We start from the raw sequence: 21,715 nt of genomic DNA on the forward strand, positions 1-21,715 counted from the left end.
AATGAAATCAGTGAAGTTGTGAATGCGAAATGGGTTATATTTCTTTGTTATAGAATTTTGAAGGAAACTGTTTCGTGTGTCGATGACCATATGAACCATTGTTTCTCATCAACACAGAGAAAATTCTTTAATGACGTGGTAGAAGGAGCAAGACAATTCTTAAAAGACCTTTGCATAGCTGGATCCATCCAAGAAAGTAAATTCTTGTTATTTTAATTCTAGGATATACCATTTATATCTCTCTTATAATATGAAATCTCAAAAATATATTTTTCAATCTTAAAATGTTTTTAAAGATAATATAGAAGTTTCTTATAATTTTTCCCATGTTAACCGCAAGTTTCTAAACATAAAAATCTAATTTTTGTTAATTGGAAATTCATATCCGGCACTACCCTAATTATTTAAATATCAACAAGCCATTGTAAATTTAATTATGACTAGTTTACTTACACAAAGACCCTATTTTAAGAGAACGCGAAGTTATTTTGGGGCTCATTTTGCAAATCTGAACTGCAAAACTGAACAATGGTTTGTAGATAGAATCGGATTTCGGATATGATCCGAACCCAAGTGCCGATATTTCGCCACTAAGTAATATCAAGTTTAAGAGGGTAGTTCTTTGAAAGTCCATTGCTTTTATGGATTATTTTTCTGGATAAATTGATAATTTTTTATATTCTTTTCAAATAATGTAATATAATTAATAATAATTTAATAAATTAATAGTAATAAATTAAATAGTATATCTGAAAGACTATTACTATTATTTCTTAATTATCTGAAATCGTAATAATTCATGAAGTTTTTTTATGCATTTCCTTTTTTTTTTAATGTACAATTTCGAAAAAAAAACATTAAATTGTGGAACATATACCCTCTTGTCTTTTCCAACAATATTTCGCTGCATTCAATCATGAAAAAGTATAGTGATCGAAATAATAAAGCATCAGAAACATATACTCATTTTTTTTTACATAACTCTTTCGTATTCACCTTTTTCTTCTTGTCTGAATTTTTAGAAATAATTTCTAAGTATGCTTCTGAAAAACTATAACATACACTTTTAAAATGAAATCACTGAAGTTGTGAATGTGAAATGCTGTGTGTTTCTTTGCTACAAAATTTCAAAAGAAAGTGTTTCGTGTGTAGATGATCATATGAAGAACTGTTTCACACCACTGCAGATAAAAGTCTTTAACCACCTGGTACAAAGAGCAAGGCAATTCCTAAAAGATCTTTGCGTACCTCGATCTATCCAAGAAAGTAATTTCTTTATTTTATTTCTAGAATATACTATTTATACCATTTTTATAATAAAAAGTCTCAACAATATCTTTTTCAATCCTAAAATCTTTTTAAAGATAATAATGAAATTTTGATTCATTGTACCCGTATTAAACACGTCTCTAAACATAAAAATCTAATTTTTGTTACTGTAAATTTATATCCGACAGTATGCCATTTTTATAAAAATCGATAAGTCTTTGTAAAATTAATTATGACTAATTTAATAATACATATGCTACATCTTGAAGATCAAAAGTTATTTTGCTTCTGATTTTGCAAATCTGAAATGTGGGCAGATGAAGATAATGGTTTGTAGATATAATCGGAATTTAAACTAATCGAAACCCAAGTGCTAATATTTTGCAACCAAGTAACCGCAAATTTGAGAGTGAAATAATATCGGGGTCCCATCTTTGAAAGCAAATTGCTTTTATAGATAAATTAATAATTTTTTATATTCTTTTTATACATATATGAAATCGTATATCTGATAAACTATTATTATTGTTTATTTATTTGATTAAACCGTAACCAAGATGTTACTTTATAAATTTCCTTTTCTTTTGAAATGTGTAATTTCGAAAAAAAAAATATATATACTTATGCAATAATATTTTTAATAATTTTTCATGAATAACTTTCTTAATTTGATAACTCATTACTTTCTGAATATATCAATTATTCATTGTAACAATCTTTATCGTCCTTTTATGCTTTCTGTTTCATTTATGTTACCGTATTTTTCTACCCATTGATGAAACATGTATCAAAATAAATATTTCTGTCAGAAAAATTTATTTTGTTTTATATAACTGTCCAATTGTTTTTCACTAGTGATTTACATGTTTTTGTTTATAATAGCATACTTGAAACCTTCAACATGTTATCAGAATTTGTCCTTGTCTGAAACAAAATGTGCTCCGAAACATCGACATTTAATCCAGTTATCCAAAAAAGTTGAACAAAGGGATGCTGATGATGGCCTCCGAGAAACCTGTTGGTAAAATCAATTGTCAGTTGACAGTGGTATGATTGTCATACAATTATCAAATTATTCTTGCTTTGCCAAATAATGAACACTGTCGTTTTTATACCTAAAAATACAATTATAATAAAGTAATATAATAGATATCTAATAACAATTTGAAACAAGGTATAGACAGACTTTCACATTCAAGTAATTCGTTTTTATTAGATTTTTTTTGATTTTTTAAATTTATTTGTAAGTGCTTGAAACGTAAATAAATTTAAGTACCTTTATATATTATTCATTAATATCGATGCGAATCAATATTACTGTCTTCCTGTAACGTTAGTATCATTATTGAAGAGAGAGGTTGACGGATATTCTTTATGGATGCTGAAGCGAACATTTGAGGATTTTGGGGGGGGGAAATGAAGGTTCTGGGAAATGCAAGAATTATAGCAATATCTCTATTAAAAACTGAAATCCTTTTGGAAAATTGTATTGTTGAAAGACTTATATAAATACAAGATTTTGAAGTGAGTTATTAAGTGATCTCTTAGTGTAGATAGCAAAACGAGTTTCTTAATTCGTTGTTTAGTGATTTGCTGTCTATTTGTGCTATAAGCGTTTACAAGATCTGTTCTTTTCATTCACATAGGCTGTATTATTGTTACTTGTGCTTCGTATTTTTCATGGAATAAAGCGTAGTTTTCCATTTTCCAAGCAGTAGTTCCTTTCACCGTAAATACATAAAAATTGTCATTTCATTACTATCCATCACAGTGCCTATTCATTGGCATCCATTGAATTGATAGAGCACTTTATTTATATAAAGAAAAGTCTAGATCATGCTTTGTTTTCGGGATTCTGAATTTTCGGGAAACCTGAAATATCTTTAGAGTCTATTTTCGAAAGGTATGCGAACTGTGATACCATTTTCATTTCGAAATTCTTCTCTAATAATCAATTAATAAAAGACAAATTATCTGCTGCTATTTAAGCAAAAAAAGCATGATAAAGTGATTTCATTTTTTTTTTCTTTGAAGGCTTAATGAACTCTGTCGGAAAACTTTGAATATATTTTGTTTCAAGTGTGATCTATATTTAGTGATATATCTATTGAAAAACATTCTATGGGCATAATTAAATTCCTGTCGTTGCATTTAATAATGATAGACTATCAGGGCATTAGATGACAAAAAGTTTTAGAAACACACTTCCCTGCTTACACATAAATTGCATAAAACCAAAAAATGTATAATTAGTACTCAATAAATATATGAAGGCATAATCAAAATTTTTTATTAAATTTTCATTTTGGCTTCTTTTTATTTCTTGTCATTTCATGTCTGTCCCTTGAAAGTTATATAACAGCTATAGACACCTGTCAAATTTTGTTCTAAATCCATCTAAGGTTTGACTGTCTGTCTGTCTATAATTTCAAAAACATACAAACGCGATAACTCAAAAAAAAGGAGTGACTTAAATATGTGAAATTTGGTATGCAATTTTGTGGCTATAAGTTTAGCTCTGTGTAAAATTGTTGTTTCAGTCGGTAGGGGAAAAACGCGTTTAAAACATAAATTCGATTTTTGGATACTATTAACCACATGCCAGGAATTAATCGCCCAAAAAAAAAAAAAAAAAAAAAACTCGCTGAGGATTATACGACAGATTTAATATTTTCTGGTAAATATATGATATTATTTGCAGCGTAAATCAACTCTATGGATTCGATTTCATGATCTTTTTGTGAGAATTCAATAATATAATGGTTCCATAATATAATGTTCCATTTAATATAATATGGAATTTTCAGTTCGCATTATATTTAATATTTTCCAATTAATTCCAAATCAATACGATTTTCTGATTGGCTTTCTAATTCAAATTTTTTAGAATTTCCAAGAACAACTTTTGGTGGTTTGGAAGACAAACTTTTTTAAGGATTGAAGAATAAAGAAACAGCAGCAATTTTTGTTTTCTGGAACTGATAATTTATCAATTGCTGATAAAACTCATAGAGAAAATAGTAGCATGTTAAAGTGTGTTTTCGTTCACCCAATTAGCAAAGTTTGAAAAACAAAAAAATTATAATCTTCAAATTTCTGAACGATGAACCTAAATTTTAACAAAGCTCCTCAATTTTTTTCAGGGAGGGGGGGGGGGAGATTTTTACAGTAATTAATTTAAATAGTTGAAAGTGACTATAAATCTTTCATTTAAAAATTATGCAATTTTCTAATAGCAACAATATATTTGTTTTCTCTCACAGTGCCAATGTTTGTAAACCATCTTTGTAATTCCACACCATGTATTACATTTTATCTTGTAAATAAATTTCTTCTTGGTATTGTATATTGGTTTTCTGTTTTTTCCAAACTGATGTTGAAAAAAGAAATAATTGAACTTAACGCAGTGATATTATTAGGTATTTTCTGGTCCTAAACAATATAAACTATGAAGCCACTTACTATACTTTGCAAAAATGTATAGGTTTTATTCATCCAATTATTATGATTCATCACCGTACGTTATCCAGTTTGGTACGCAATATTATTTAAACGTACGTTTGGTATTTAACTAATATTAATAACAATTACTTAAACAAGAGATAAGAATCTCCCCAACAATATTTGAAAAAAAAAGTTTATATTAGTCTCATCTCTTTTAATTCATGGAATTGGTATTTTTTTGAGATTCATTTATTTGGCAAATAAACTTATTACTTTTTAATAAATTTTTCTGTGGTTTCCCTGAGCTACTCTAGAAGACTACCTAGTCTAGGCAGAAATCCAACACTTATTCAAGGAAGAATTTTTTACCACAAAGAAACATTAAACGTATGATTATTTCTTTCCTTTAAGCAGAGAAATCTGATCCATTTAAATATCAGGCTCTTTTAAGTAAGATGTTCTCATATAAAAGCAAATGTAACTTCCTTAAAAATAGCAATAATAATACTGCATTATACATAGTAAGATAAATATAATATTCCATGCAGAAAACACAGTACTGAATTTGAATCAGTGAAAATTAAGTTTTATTTATAGTTATCAATTAAACATTAGAATAATTTATGTATGCATAAAAAACGAGAGAGAAAGCTTGTATATATCGACATATCCCAGGACAAGTTACTGGTTTTACTTCCAAACTGCATATTCTATGCTGTGAATATAAATGGGATATTGAATGTTCCAAAACAGAATTAAAAAGGAGACTCGCACGTAGTAACGATTCATCAACACAGAAACTAACAAAAGGATATTTTTTAAAATTGTCTTTCAACTCGTACTATTAATGCAACTTCTAATAACAGTGTTAGTTTGTTTTTGAATTTCATGCCAGATTTCAAAAAATACTGCTTTTTAACAATATTAAATGAATAAGCTTTAAAGTTCAATTTATTTACTTTGTAATTAATCAATACTGTACTACTGATCTAAAAATGCACACCAAAATATACTTATTTTTCATTTTTTTTTAGAAAATAAAATCTTTATCTGATTAATTGAATTAAAACAAGAAAAAAAAACTTTTATTATAATAATAAACTAAAAGTTACATGAATATTAAAGACAAATTATTTCTTAAAAATGAAAATATTTACGGCAGAATAAAAAAAACTAACAGAGGAGTATTGAAAAATTGTTACTTTTTTAATATCTCAATGATTAAGAGTAGGCAGTCCAGTGTTTCAGCGCCAATATCCTTTTCCCAGTTTTACTCCCAACAGCATCATTTATGCTCCTGTTTATATGGCTTAATACTGTGGTAACGGGATGACTGGATGTAATTAAAGAAAAAGTGCCATTCATGCATGCGCACCAGCTGATTTATCGAAATTCTGAATTGTTGGCACGAAATCATTCTGACTTCTGTTCTAATGTGAAGTGAGACTCCACAGAACAATAATATGCTTTCACCATATAACTGCTATTATAGGATATGATAAATTTATATTTTTATCTTGTATTTTCATAAAATTATCTACATGCAAATAAATAAATAGGTAAATTCATTAAATTATTGCAAGTGGCGTTGAAGCTTTGCATTTCTAATCTATAGGTCGACCGTGATAGCCTGATAGTAAAGTCTCAGAGTTATGACCGGAGGAGTCCAGATTCAAACTCTTCATCCATATGATAAAGGATAGTGCACGCTAAATCCGTAGGAGCCATATGTTCCTTTATGTGGAGGGGGGGGGGATTCAGAAGGAGATAGAAAGAGAAATGTCGCTTTAAGTAGTGTCCTCGCCATCTGAATGCTGTTCAAAAGTACGATTTACATTTTAAAATAGCTCTTACATTGCTTGCTTATAGAGAACATTAATATAACTAAAACGAATTTATAAATGGGTCAATACTGTCAAAATGGCTCATTGATCTTAAATGTCCATATTAACCTAATGAAGATGAAGGTGAAACAGCACAGATGACCCATCTGCTAATCTTTAGGAGCAGATTAAATACGATAGGTGCAATCTACCTTAGTTAGGATATCAGGATCGCAGGTCAATATTTGTGAATCTTTAGTTTATCTTTGCATCAGTATAAATCACCAGGAAAATTATATACCAAACCAAAATCATAGCATGCGCAAATTCTCATTAATTTTCAAATACAGTCAAACATGTTTTTGTGTGGCCCTTTTTCATGTCACTTTCTTTTTCGGCAATTGTTTTTTTTTTGTGTGGTATATGAATGCCAACAAGTGGTGGCATTATAATACGTTTGTAATGCCTATCATTGGTGTACATATGTATACTGATGTAATGTATATCAGTTAGAAAGTAATTGCAATAAAAGCAATATATATATATATATATATATATATATATATATATATATATATATATATATATATATATATATTTAGAATTAAAAATAATAACAATAATATTTTTTGGCGATTTATTTTAAGAGTAAGTTTAAGTAAAAAATAATTAAATAAACACAATAAAAATAACTATTAAAATTTTTTTAAATGTATTTAACTGTAATTATTTTATCAAGATAACTGATTCCAAAGCATTTTTAGAATATTAATTACACACTTATTTCTAATCAAATTACCCACAAAATCATCAGTATAAGATTTTTTTAATAAAAAAAAATCATTAAAATATTCCAAATGATAAAAAAAAATGTCTGTTAAAATGTAAACTAAATTATGAAATTTTTTGTGCTCTAACTTCTTAAGGAACTGATCTCTTAGAGAAAAGAAATGGTGTAGTAAAATCATATTAATTTCATTACATCATTAATTACATATTATAAAATATAGGAAATAATTCAATAAGCCATATAAAAATTCATTCTAATAAATTTATTTCAAATAAACTTTAGCATTTTCTCCGATTCAAATAATTTCAAATTCAAAAAAATTTATTAAATCAGTGAAAATCATAGTCCGTAAATTGTGCTTTTAATTCTTGCTGTAATAACAATTACACAACAAGTAAATTAAGATAAGCATTAAAATCCTATTATTATAACCATCAAAAAGTTAACAAAAACTTCACTTTGTTTAATCTGCATAATTTCAAATTCTACAGCCTCTCAATAAGTGTATAAAAAATATTTCCTTCCATACAAAATACAAACAGTATATTTGAATTATTTTAAAAATTAAAGAACACAAATATGTTAATAACTTCACACACAGAATTTAATTCTTTTTCAATTCCTTGTGACTATATAGACTAGATATCTAATGCCACCTGCATATTTATCCAATTGTACATTGAAAATAAACAATTATACAAGAGATAAGGAAATATTTTGAACAGAATCTTTAAGATACTTGAAGATATATTATGGAAAAGAAATTTATTTATTATCATTTAAAATAATGGAAAAGAAATTTGTTTAATTTTTATTGGAATATAAAACAATATTTCCAACTTAATTAGAATGCACAAAAACCACTGTATTTCATTCATATACTTTGTAAATAAGATACTTTGTAAAAAATATTTTAATTGATAACATGCAAACTCTTAAGATATTCACCATTTTTTGTTAAAAAATATATATAAATTATTTTTAAAAACTTCATAGTTTAAGTTGTCCACTTTTAACCCATCTATATAATAAAAAATAAAATATTTTTCAAAATACAGATATATTCACAAAGAACTTGATCGAAGTGCTCTTTTATAATTATACATGAAGTAGGCTGAAAGATCACACATTAATAAAACATGTGAAGAATGAGCAAAATGGAGACTCTTTATAATATGTATTAAGTGTATGCGTCCTTAAAAAAGGCAATGGAATAAACGATGTTAATGCTCCAAATGAGGCAAATATGCAAAAATAAAATAATATTACACCTCTAACCTGATTTAACCTGAAATATACAACTGAACAACCACATTTACACATACATTAAGAAAAATAAGCACAGTAATTAAGCAGAAATTGTTGCAAACCTTGTATAAAAAAGTCAATAGTTCAAATTTTCTATCATTTCTGAATAGAATTGCAAACCATAATATATTATAAAAGATATAACTTTTTAGCAAAAGAAGTTATACTATGTAATACCTGCTGAATAACTATTAGATTGTGTATTTTGCTATATATTATAGAATTAAATTCGTGAAATGTATTTTTAAAGAAATACCAAATACCATAAACTTTCTGTCTACAAGAAAATCAGAGCCATGGCATAATCACTATTTTGTAACATTATGTAGCAATTTATGCATGCTTTAAAGGTAGATAAATGCCTACAAATAAAGCATGAAATATCATTAAGTTTGAAAAAAGATAGTATTGCAATCATTTTGATATGGTTATAGAAAACATTTTTCAACAATTTGGTTCTTTTCAGAAAATATATTTCACAAAATGGTTCCATATTAAAAATAAAATTTATAAAGTCAAAAATCACAATTTATTAATTACAAGAATAAAAGATTAATAATCTTGCAAACCTGTCTGAAGAAATTCAAGTATGTAAGAATTTTACAAATTTAACTGAACACATTAGTTCAATTGATTAGATACATACTTCCTTTCTACTACATAGCCACTTTATTTTTTCCAATATAATTAAAAAATATATAAAGAATCTTTCCTAATCAATTTTTTAAATATGAAAACAATTGTTAAAAAACACAATTATTGTAAAAACACATTTTGTAAAAAATTGGAGAAACATTATATGACACATTGCCTTGAAACTTAGTATCCTTCGTTTTTTCTCAAATGAAGTTAGAAATTCTTCTCATTAAAATTATATTAATAACCTCTTTATTATCATCTTCATCATTTTTTGTGTATCTTCAATCCTTTTCACAACTTTGTGGATTATGGAGAACATTCCTCATTCTTGTCATCATATGAAGATTAGACAACTATTAGACAACTCGCTTTTTGTAATAGAACAGTAGACAGTGAGATCGTGACGGACAATTTAATAAGTTTGGTTAGAACTGTCTATAAAAACAATTTAAGTTTTCTTAGAAGTCACGAAAAATTGTTTAAGAAATGCAAAAAGTAGACTTACAAAATTCTTTTAACTGAAATCCTAATTCATAATATGAGGTGTAAAAAACATGATCAAAATTCTGCAAAAACATTCGCTAACAAATTCGTCAAATGAAATTTTGTTGGATTGAGATTTACTTGCTTTTCAATTGCATTGTTTTAAATATCAACAGTTGTACTGTCATGATACTCAGTTTGCATTGTTATAAACATAAGTTATCATTACAATATAATAATTCTTAAATTATTTATATCCTCTTCACATTTATTTTATGAATAGCAGGAACTTATAGCTCCATAGAAATGCTAACAAATAAATGTATGAAGTTCTTAGATTTAAGATTAAAGGCAACAAAATTGATAAATGCTTCATTTATTTATCATTCAAATTTAGTCTTTAAACACGATCCAAACAACAATATTTGTTCCGCAGAAATAAAACTGATATTAATCAAATATTAATAATCTTAATTGGAATTCTTTATTTTATCAAAACTGCAAAGAAATTTCGAAACTGTAAATTAGTTCAATAAATGTGTTTCAAAGACATACATTTCTTATCCATGTTCTTGAAAATTTTTTTAAAATTATTTTATGGTCTCTGTTATTTTACATCAATATATTACTGAATGACTGAGAAGAATGATTTAAATCAACTGCAGTTTGAGACATTTTTAGTTCATGGAATTTTTAATAGTTCCATCGAAGTTTTCAAATGTTTATTAAAAATTGTAGCCCACATCGTAAAAGACTATTAAAAAAAGCTATCATGTCTAAGTATTTGAGAAAATTATCCATAAAATTATTTAGAAATATTAAACATAATACAAAGTATTATATGTTAAAAAATATTGAAAAAGAAATTGCTAAAATAATATTCTAAAGAATACTCGTGTCTTATGGGTGTTAGGAAAGATTACACATGAGCTAAACATAATGACTTCTTCATTCTTTCTTATTATTTTCGAGTATCCGTCTTCATATTTGGTATTACCATTTCAAACAATTTTCATAAATGAAACTGTCTGGCTTAACCACTTTAGTAATTTTTCCTGGATGAAATTGTTTAAAATAACTATTTCAATAATTTTTCATGAATGAAACTGCCCCGCTTTCATAGCTGGTCATAGCTGTAAGCAATAAAAAAATGTTGAACGATGTGTAGAAATTAATCAGTTAGATTGTAGATTGTTAAACATTCTTTGTTGAACTTAAGCTATGAAAAAGTAGAGAATAGGTGAACATGGCTCCACTAATATTAAAAATTATATTTCGTTCAATTGGAAAAATCCCCCATACTGTCATTGTAATTTGTTTTTCCGCCAGAGTAATAAATCTTTGCTGACTAAAAGCAGAATATTCTCCAATATCCGGCTTAATCAATAAGGTATGAGAAGCTATTTTCTGAGACGCCTCTGTTATCATCGAAGCAACGACGGTCATAGCTATCAGCAACAAAAAAGTGTTGAAAAACATGTAGAAAATTGAAATCCGCATAAATAATGTATGGAATGCAGTATTTTCAAGAATAACAAATAAAGCAAAAGACATGATGGCAGAGTTGTAAAGAACAAATACGAAAGTTAGGAGACCAATCTCTTTGTCAATCCTTCCGATGACAGATTTTATGTCAGAATATGTATGAATAAGTTCCTCATAGTTAAGGCTAGTATACTTTTTTAATGTACTTGAATGTATCTTATTTGATCTTGAATACTTGTTTGTCGAAATGGATTCAGTAAATTGTTTCAAGATGCGAATAATGTCATTACAGATAACGATGTAATAAATTGCAAATCCGATTAATGGCATTCTGACGTAAAACATGTAGACAGCTCTGCAAGTTCTATATACTAAATTGCTATAAATTAAATTATATCCGAAGAAATAAATGGATGCCTTATCAGATTTTTCTTTAACAAATATGCTGATAAAGTGCAGAAAGATTTCCGTAAAGACACTTATAAATATTATTACTTTCAACCATACCATACCTGAATTTTTTCTGTAAATTTCAAACTGCTTTAATAATTCCACAATTTTTTTCAATTTGTTGATTTTTATTGTGAGAATACATCGATGCAAAACCACTATCAGACTCAGAAAGGCGAAAGCTAATGCCAGAGAATTATTTCTTGAACTCTGCATCATGGATGCAGTTATTAAAGCCACCAAAAATGATAATGCAATGGTAAAAAATGTCGCAGCAATATTGGATAGTCTTAAAGTATTTTTATGCTGAGATCTGAATCTGAGAGGAAAAATACCTCCTAAATGTAATAACATAAAAATGTAGTTGTAGATCATATTCAGTTTGTAGAATGCTATATATCACAAAACACTTCCACTTCTAATTTATTTATTTTTTTAAGTTTCAGTAACTTAAGTTTTAAAATAATTTATATCTTGAAATTTTATTTTAAATACGAATCAATGTCTAGAAGAGAAGACAGACTTTTGTCAGATGAGGGCAAGGGAAATTGAATCTAGTGTATAGAATTTGTAGACTATGATGTTTTAAAATCAATGGTTATTGATAAGTTTTAATGAAATAGAATGCAGATTTAGCGTTCAGGAACAATATGCTAGCGCTTTTGTTGTCGATATTCCTTTTTATGGCATATATTCATTCATAAATTAATTATTTATGCTATTCAAAAATATCTAAATATTATATGCATGATATAGCTTTTATCTATGAATCTGAATTATTTTCATGAAAGCGATTTTTTCATAAGTAATAGGCATATTTACTTTTAATATAAGGTTCTAATTGTTTATTTATCATAAACAAAAATCTAAATGCTTTTTAAAAAAATAATTGTTGTTGGATGTATTTATAAAATTTTTGCTTTTAAAAGTTTGATTCTTTGTGATTTGTATTTATATAATGCAGTCGCGTTAAAAGATCATTTTCAGTGGAATTATCTGATGATCTGTGAATATTAAATACAATATTATGAATTTAATTTAATTTCAAATTGAATTTAAATTTATGAAATAAATTTAATTTTTTATTTCAAAACATTAATACATACAATAATTTACATCAAAAAGATACCTATTCATTAGTAAAAGAAAAGAAAAATTCAATATAATTTATTATGGCTATTCATTAATATATTAATATAACATAAATACTTTTATTTTTTAAAGTAGGTTCATTAGTGCATTTTAAATATTTAGCTTTCTAAAAGATTGATTTTTTGAAATTTGAAATTGTATAATTATGTATACAATGCCATGTAATTCTACTTACCGTTTTGATATTTCACAATTTTGAAGGATTTGAAGGTTTTGAAGTAATACAACCAGTGAACGAATTGCAATTTTGAAATCATCTGGAAAGCGATAGCGATATTTCCAATATTTTGTACATCATTGAGATTTTAAACGATATTTTAAATCAACTTTTACAAATTCTACTTCTTATACATACCTAATTTTCATACATTTTTATTTATTATTTATTCTTATTTCCATTTTAATCTTGATGCTATATTTAACAAGTGAAACATAATTATTAATTTGCTTTAATTATGAAATATATCTGTATATTCCGATAATACTCTAATATCATAAGATACTGTATGATATGTCATAAAGAAATTGTAAAATATCATTGTCCATTTTGAGCCATTAGTTAGCTACATTGGTTATTTGATTAGAGTTCTTAGTTTTTAATTGTATATTCACACGTCACCATTATAGTGTTCGGAGGATGTATTCGATTTGACTGTATCAGTTACAGGTTAATATTGAAACTCGGTACTAATTTGATACTATCTTTATACTTTTACTCGTATCATTTCGATACTTTATTTTTTCATATTTTCTTGAAACAATACTTGATGCTTTTGTACTTGAGACAATCAATAAATGAACTTTTTTTCCCATCAGGATGTTTAACTAACTACATAAAAAAGATAGCTTTAAGAATTCGTATATCTACCCAAATTGATGTTACTTCTAGCTTTGGTTAACTAATTTGTCTTAATTAAAAATAATTAATAACAAGTCAGTATTTTTATAAAACATAAAAGAATGACAACAAAAATTTAATTTTAATTTTATTTTTCAGTATTTTATTGTATATTTCTATTTGGATTTTTCTATTTGGAAGTATTGTAATCGTCAAAAATTCGAATTCGTGATTTTGAAGAAATACCACATTTCAACCTTTCTTAAATTCGAAATATACATTTTTGAAACTGTGGCTGAATATTCGATTTGTCAATATGTCTACGAACGCACTAACTCAAAGAAATTTTGAGCTCGACGAATGAAATTTGGTATAGGGTTCTTACACCGAATTCAGATTTATGTCGAATTCTAAACGAAATCCATTCACAGGTAATTCGTCTGCCAGGCTATCCGAGAACAAAGGAACACGATAAGTACAAAACTCAGAGATCTAGTTAAATACAATTTATGCAACGATCCTTACCAAATCTGGAATTAATTCCGACAAGGGACTGAATGTCTGTCGGTCTATACTTTTCCAGGCATTTAAATGAGATAATTCAGAACACTTTAGATAAATGAAATTTGGCATGTAATATTATGATTATAATTTTATATATTTATATCAAATTTTGGTTTCATTCCATTGGGGAAAAATGTTCCAAAATATTTCATTATCTGATATATGTGTATTAAATGCCAGCGATTAGTCGCCTCCCTAATTGTTGTTTTCGAATGACGTATATTGCATATTAATTTGTTAACTGTATCAATTAATACAAGAAAGAAGTACACAACTCTCATGTTTGAACATAAAAATCTAATCATTCATAATGTTCAAAATCTTTCTCAAGTTTTACAATTTTATACGGGTAAAAGGAATAACATTATTATTGCGGAATAAGCGAGAAAATTTCGGGAGACTATTACAGCTGATTTGAAGCGTTTTCTTACGAAAACTTTATTCATGTACAATTTTAATTTCAGTTCAGTTAATTAACTAATGATTATTTTAGAGTGTGTTTTCAATTCGTTTGTAATAAAAAGATATTTACAAGGGATGTTCAAATGAAAAGACATAAAACGACACTGTGGGTATAAATGAAGACTTTTTTCAAAGTATACACTATAGGCCTGAGAACAACGATCCCATTGATTAACGAGGCGAAGGATTTTTTGTTCCCAGAATTACTGTGGCAGTGACGAGACCCAGTTCTTCACATGGTGCTTGAGTTCGCCGTCCGAGTTGAAGCACTTCCCTTTCGGGAAACCAAACACATGAAAATCGTAGGGCGACATATCCGGGCAATAGGGCGGATGGTCGAGCTGCTGCCACTTGAACTTGGCCAGTTCCGCGTGTGCGACCCCGGAGACGCGTGGACGCGCGTTATCATGGAACAGAACCATAACCTTCGTGAGTAGCCCCGGTCTTTTGTTCTTGATAGGCCTGCGCCATCTTCGGAGTGTCTCACAGTGCACATCGGAGTTAATGCTTCTGAAAAAAATTCTGAAAGGGAAGCGCTTCAACTCGGACGGTGAACACAAGAACGTTTTGAAGGATTGGGTCTCGTCACGGCCACAGGAATTCTGGGAACAAGGAATCCTTCGGCTCGTTAATCAATGGGATCGTTGAACTCAGGCCTATGGTGTATATTTTGAAAAAAGTCTTCATTTATACCCAAAGTATCATTTTATGCTTTTTCATTTGAACATTTCTTGTAAATATCTTTTTATTACAAAAAATTAAAAACACACTCTAAAATTATCATTAGTAAATTAATTAAACTGAAATAAAAATTGAGCGTGAATAAAGTTTTCAGAATATAACTCTTCAAATCAGTTGGAATAATTTCCCGAAACTTTCTCGCTTATTCCCCAATAATGATGTTATCCCTTCTACCCGTATAAAATTGTGAAACTTGAGAAAGACTTTGAACATTATGAGTGCTTAGATTTTTATATTCACACATGAGAGTTGTGTACTTCTTTCTTGTATTAACTAATACAGTTAACAAATTGACATGCACTATATGTCATTGGCAAACCATAATTAGGGAGGCGATTAATCGCTGGCATGTAATACACAAGTATCAGATGATGAAATATTTTGGAACCTGTTTCCCCAATAGAATGAAACCAAAATTTAACATAAAAATATAAAATTATAATCATAATAATACATGCCATATTTCATTTATCTAAAGCGTTGTGAATTATCTCGTTTACATGCATGCAAAAGTATAGACCGACAGACGGTCAATCACTTGACACAATTAATTGCAGATTTGGTGAGGATCGGTGCATAAATTGTATTTAACTAGATCTTTCAGTTTTGTTCTTATCATGTTCTTTTATTCTCGGATGGCCAAGCAGACGAATTACCTGTGAATAGATTTCTTTTAGAATTCGTCTTAAATCCGAATTCAGCGTAAGAACCCAATACCAAATTTCATTCGTCGAGCTCAAAATGTTTTTGAGTAATTACGTTCATAGACAGGCTGACAAATCGAATATTCAGGCACAGTTCCAAAAATGTATATTGCGAATTTAAGAAAGGCAGAAATGTGGTAATTTGTCAAAATCCCGAATTCGAATTTTTGACGATTACAATACTTTATCTCAGTACATTTCGTTTAAGTGAAAAGAAAAAATATGAATAGAAAAATATATTTTGAAATCCAATTAGAAAAATACGATAATATACTTAAAAATAAAATAAAAATTAAATTTTTGTTGTAATTTTTTTATGTTTTATAAAAATACTGACTTTTTATTAATTCTTTTTAACAAAGATAAATTAGTAGCCAAAGCTAGAAGCAATTTGGAAGTAAAACAGTATTAATTAATTATAAAGTAAATAAATTGAACTTTAAAGCCTATTCATTTAATATTGTTATAAAGCAGAATTTTTTGAAATCTGGCATGAAATGCAAAAGCAAACAAACAAACAAATAAGAAAAACAAACTAACATTGTTATTAGAAGTTGCATTAATAGTACGAGTTGAAAGACAATTTTAAAAAATATCCTTTTGTTAGTTTCTGTGTTGATGAATCGTTACTACGTGCGAGTCTCCTTTTTAATTCTGTTTTGGAACATTCAATATCCCATTTATATTCACAGCATAGAATATGCAGTTTGGAAGTAAAACCAGTAACTTGTCCTGGGATATGTCGCAATATACAAGCTTTCTCTCTCGTTTTTTATGCATACATAAATTATTCTAATATTTAATTGATAACTATAAATAAAACTTAATTATCCCTTATTCAAACTCATTGCTGTGTTTTCTGCCTGAATTATTATAATTCTGTTACTCTGCATAATGGAATATTATTATTGCTATTTTTAAGGAAGTTACATTTGCTTTTATCTGAGAACATCTTACTTAGGAGAGCCTGATATTTAAATGGACTAGATTTCTCTGCTTAAAGGAAAGAAATAATCATACGTTTAATGTTTCTTTGTGGTAAAAATAATCTTCCTTGAGCAAGTGCTGGATTTCTTCCTATATTAGGTAGTGGTCTAGAGTAGCTGAGGGGAACCGCAGAAAAATTGATTTGAAAGTTGTAAGCTTAATTGCCAAATACATGAGTCTAAGAAATGCAAATTCCTTGAATTAAAAGAGATTAGAATAATATGAAAATTTTTTCAAGTATTATTGGTCGTATTCCTATCTATTGTTCAATTAATTGTTACCAGTTAAATACTATAAGTCTGTTTTAAATAATAATAAGTTTGTTTACTATAAGTTGTGTACCAAAATGAAAAACTCACAGTTATGATTCATAGTAATTGGTTGAGTAAAACCTATACATTTTTTGCAAACTGCTTAGGACCAGAAAATACCTAAAATAATCACTACCTTAAGTTCAATTATTTCTTTCTTCAAAATCAACTTGGAAAAAACAGAAAACCAATATACAATAGCAAGAAGAAATTTATTTATAAGGTAAAATTAATACATGGTGTGGAATTACAAAGATGGTTTACAAACATTGGCTCTGTGAGAGAAAACAAATATATTTCTGTTATTAGAAAAATGCATTATTTTTAAATGAAAGATTCACATTCACTTTCAACTGTTTGAATTAATTACTTCAAAAATTCTCCCAGAAAAAAATCGAGGAGTTTTGTTAAAATTTAGGATAATCGTTCAGAAATTTGAAGATTATAATTATTTGTCTTTCAAACTTTGCTGATTGGGTGAACGAAAGCACATTTTTGCATGCTACTATTTTCTCTATGAGCTTCATCAGCAATTGTTGAGGTATCAGTTCCAGAAAACAAAAATTGCTGTTGCTGACAGAAAATTTCTTTATTTTTCAATTCTTAAAAAATTTATCTTTTAAACCTACGAAAGTTGTTCTTAGAAATTCCAAAAATTTTTAATTAGAACAAAAGTCAATCTGAAAAACATATTGGGTTGGAATTCTGAATATCAAATATAATATAGAATGGAAAGCTGGATTCTCTCACAAAAATTGTTCTCCAAATCCAACCCATACTTAAAGTTGATTTACGCAGAAATAATATCACACATTACTAGAAAACCTCTCTTTAAAATATGGACTAAACTTATTAAAGTATAAAATAACAAAAAATTCTGTGGAACATTTTTTCCAATTTTTTTTTTTTTTTTTTTTTTTTTTTTTTTTACTGTATGACTAGAAGAGATTAGGCATGCTGTTATAGGTATAATAACATCATACCTAATAGCATTTGAACTTTAAAACAACATTTATTGCTACATCTGTAGCTAAGAAAAACACATTCTTGGTATTCTTTGAAATACTCAGTTCATAGAGCCGACCTATAAGCAAACTTAATTTTAAGCTCCAATCAATTTTGTGTTTCAAAGTTTTGCTCCAAAACAATATTTTTAATAAACGCCAACTGAAAATTTTTCTTCAATCACTTTATTTTTTTACATCAATTAAATTTCCCCTTTTTTTTTGGCATTAGAGGATGAGAGCATTAAAGAAAAGAAAAAAGGGGGAAAAAAACCCCTCAATGATTTTTAGAAGAAATAATATTTAGACGAATACATAATATCTATACTTATAATAAAGCTCAATGTGTGTGTGTGTATGTATTGGTGCTCTACAGGCCATACCGTTTGACTTACAACTACCAAATTTGGTACATGTATAACTTGGAGGTCAGGAATATGCACTGGAGTCCCTTTTTTGAATTTTTATTAGAATTTTAATTATTAATTAAAAAATAACTTTCCCGCCAAAAAAATCTTCATTTCCCCACAGCCAAATGAGTAAGGCTTCAGTTTTTTCCCCACGCTAATGAGGTTAGGTTTAACATGTTTTCGACCGATTATTTCAAACGATTCTGTTTATTTTCTTAATGTTTGATTCATTTAAAATTAAATATTGTTAATTTATTGATCTGCTCATGATGAATCTGAGAAAATTTTGTTCAAAAATACTTGAGATATTACATAAATTAAGAAAGATATTTTTTAGTGTTTAAATGCTCAGTTTCTCTGTATTCAGTAATCATATTATAAAAAAATGCTTTGTTTCAGTAAAAAATATTATTATTTAATTGCAGTTTAATCATTTTCATTTTAATTTAAAGCATAAATTCTACGGGAGCTAACAGAAAATTAGAGAGACACATATTACGTTATGGCTGAAGGCCTTTATAATGTTATGAGAGAATTATATGACTATCGAAATTTGAAGTTTTAAAATATTTTGATGAAGAAGCTGTTAAAATAGAAGTTAGATAAAATATTTAATTATTAAAATTTTAGCGGGCATTAAGCTTAGCGAACCGGCTCGTTGCCAAAGGCGGCTAATTTATAATAAATTTAATCAGATAATTATAGATATTTTGCAATTTATATTTATAAAAGTGAATGTGCTTGTTTTTGGCCTCAGTCTTTAAAAACCTGTATATGATATAATATTTGCTCAAGCCTCATATCTCGTTGTAACTCTTTATTTATTAAGCACTGGTTATTTAAATGTTTATTCTCTAACATATAAGATTTATCGTACATTCTGTTGGGTACACTCCTATATCAGGCTGTATTTCTGAAGTAAATGATTTTAATTTCAGAATTATAAAAATATATATATTAGGCATAAATTTATAATTTTTAAATAATAAAAATGAGTTTTACTTTTATTGTAGAAACTGGTTATATTATAGCTGAACGTTATACATTCAAGTTAAAACTTTAAATGCCATTTGTATACAAATGAATACAGATTTTGATATGGTAGTGCTCAATGTGCTGGATATGAATATTGGTGCTTTTTAAAAAAAATCTTTATTCGATTTATTTAATCCGAATATTCGCTATAATGAAATTAATAAGTGATACTAAACTTAAAGTGAGATGAATAAATGGACAGAAATCAAGTGACGTACAAGATTTTGCACAAGAATTGATGTCGTACATGTAATGTTCGCAATGCTCATTGATGAGGGAGCTGGAGATCCGATCCAGATGTTGCTTCAGGAAATCAGCAGCTTCTTCTCCACAGTCTTGCTGCACGTATTCATGTTTGCAGTGAACGAGATCATCAAAAGAGCTGAAATATAAAATAGACGTGCTGTCTAAAGAAGATCAACAAACAAATTGATAGAAACGAAATGATAAGAAAGAGCTGTGAAGTACAGCGGATTACAGTTCAATACGGGGAAGAAAGTCAATGTCACGGCATACCTTTGACTCAATGAGAATCTGTACATCAGAATTATATAAACCTAAATATAACTTTTAATTTTATTGAAAAAGATAATCAAAGATATGACTTTAAAAAAAAAAAGGTTTTGTGCCACAATTACAGCCGGTGGAAATAGTCTACCCAAAACTTTCTCGCATACTTCCTAATAAAGATGTTATCTCAGAGATCGCCTTGCTTTGGCATTGGCGCACAGTGTCTACGAAATATTTTTTGGTGTGAATTTACCCTAGAATGCTACCCTTTAGTATACTCACGGGAAGGGTAACGATTCGTCTGGCAGACGAAGTATGCATAGGCGCTTTTAAAACCTAAGTTAAAGTCAAAATAAAACAAAAATACACTACCTGTAGCTGTTTCTAGGCGTTTTAAACTTCATTTAAGCAAAAAAATCATTTATTCATTTTCAGAACAATCTTTACAAACATTAGCACGGTGATCTCCGCATATTGCTCTTGTACAACTTTGACAAAAAAAAGCGGGTCATTCTTCGCAGCTTGTAAGGGCAAAATGCACAAATTTTTCTTTTGTTACTTTCATTTGTTTTCGGAGTTTCACAGACCATGTCTATTTTTAAAAGTTCGCTAATAATTGTTCTTGTAGAACGAGGTAAAGCAGGCGCATCTAAACGTTTCTTCATCCATGGAGCAAGAAGATCTTCACTTAACTTTACTGCAAACTTTTTTCTGGACATCACTTTTTCCAATTTTCTAGTCATGTTGTGGCCATATAAAACATGTGAATTTACTAAACTGATATTAATAATATCGTAAAATACACAAAGAGGCCATCGACGTGTCTTCCTGCTGCATGACATATTGCTACACATCTGGTCCAATGTGTCAACAGCTCCTTTTGTGGAATTATCGAATTCTATTATTTCAGGTTTTTTACTTTCTTTATTTACATATGGTTTTTCATGGAATGTAGAAAGCAGGATAACACACATATTTGGCTTTGTTTTGTAGGACAGTAGAGTTTTGGCTTGGTCAAAACAATACATTCCTGTTCCGACACTTCTAGAACGCAACTGTAAAAGTTCTGGAGGAATTTCCTTTTTATTTTTTCTTACAGTTCCCACAATTGATAAATTAATTGGGCTCTTTAAAAGATTATCTGCGAAAGGTATCGATGTAAACCAATTGTCCATCGTAAAACGCTTTGACATCTTAACAGTAGCAAAGAAATAAAACTAAGTCCTTATCTAAAAAGCTAACTTGCCTGCTAACCATTCGTCTGCGAGACGAACATTGCTGCAAATGTGGCACTTGCTGAAAAGAT

At 28.1% G+C, this 21,715-nt stretch overlaps 1 protein-coding gene across 1 annotated transcript; it reads right to left on the reverse strand.

Annotated features, from left to right (window-relative positions):
* Positions 1 to 20,861: 20,861 nt before the first annotated feature.
* Positions 20,862 to 21,437, reverse strand: LOC129980676 (piggyBac transposable element-derived protein 4-like). Its single transcript, XM_056091057.1, has one exon. It carries the CDS (start codon positions 21,435 to 21,437, stop codon positions 20,862 to 20,864), a length of 576 nt encoding a protein of 191 aa, XP_055947032.1.
* Positions 21,438 to 21,715: the final 278 nt, after the last annotated feature.

The sequence above is a fragment of the Argiope bruennichi genome, chromosome 8 (assembly GCF_947563725.1).
Source record: "Argiope bruennichi chromosome 8, qqArgBrue1.1, whole genome shotgun sequence".
NCBI classification, from domain to species: Eukaryota; Metazoa; Arthropoda; class Arachnida; order Araneae; family Araneidae; genus Argiope; species Argiope bruennichi.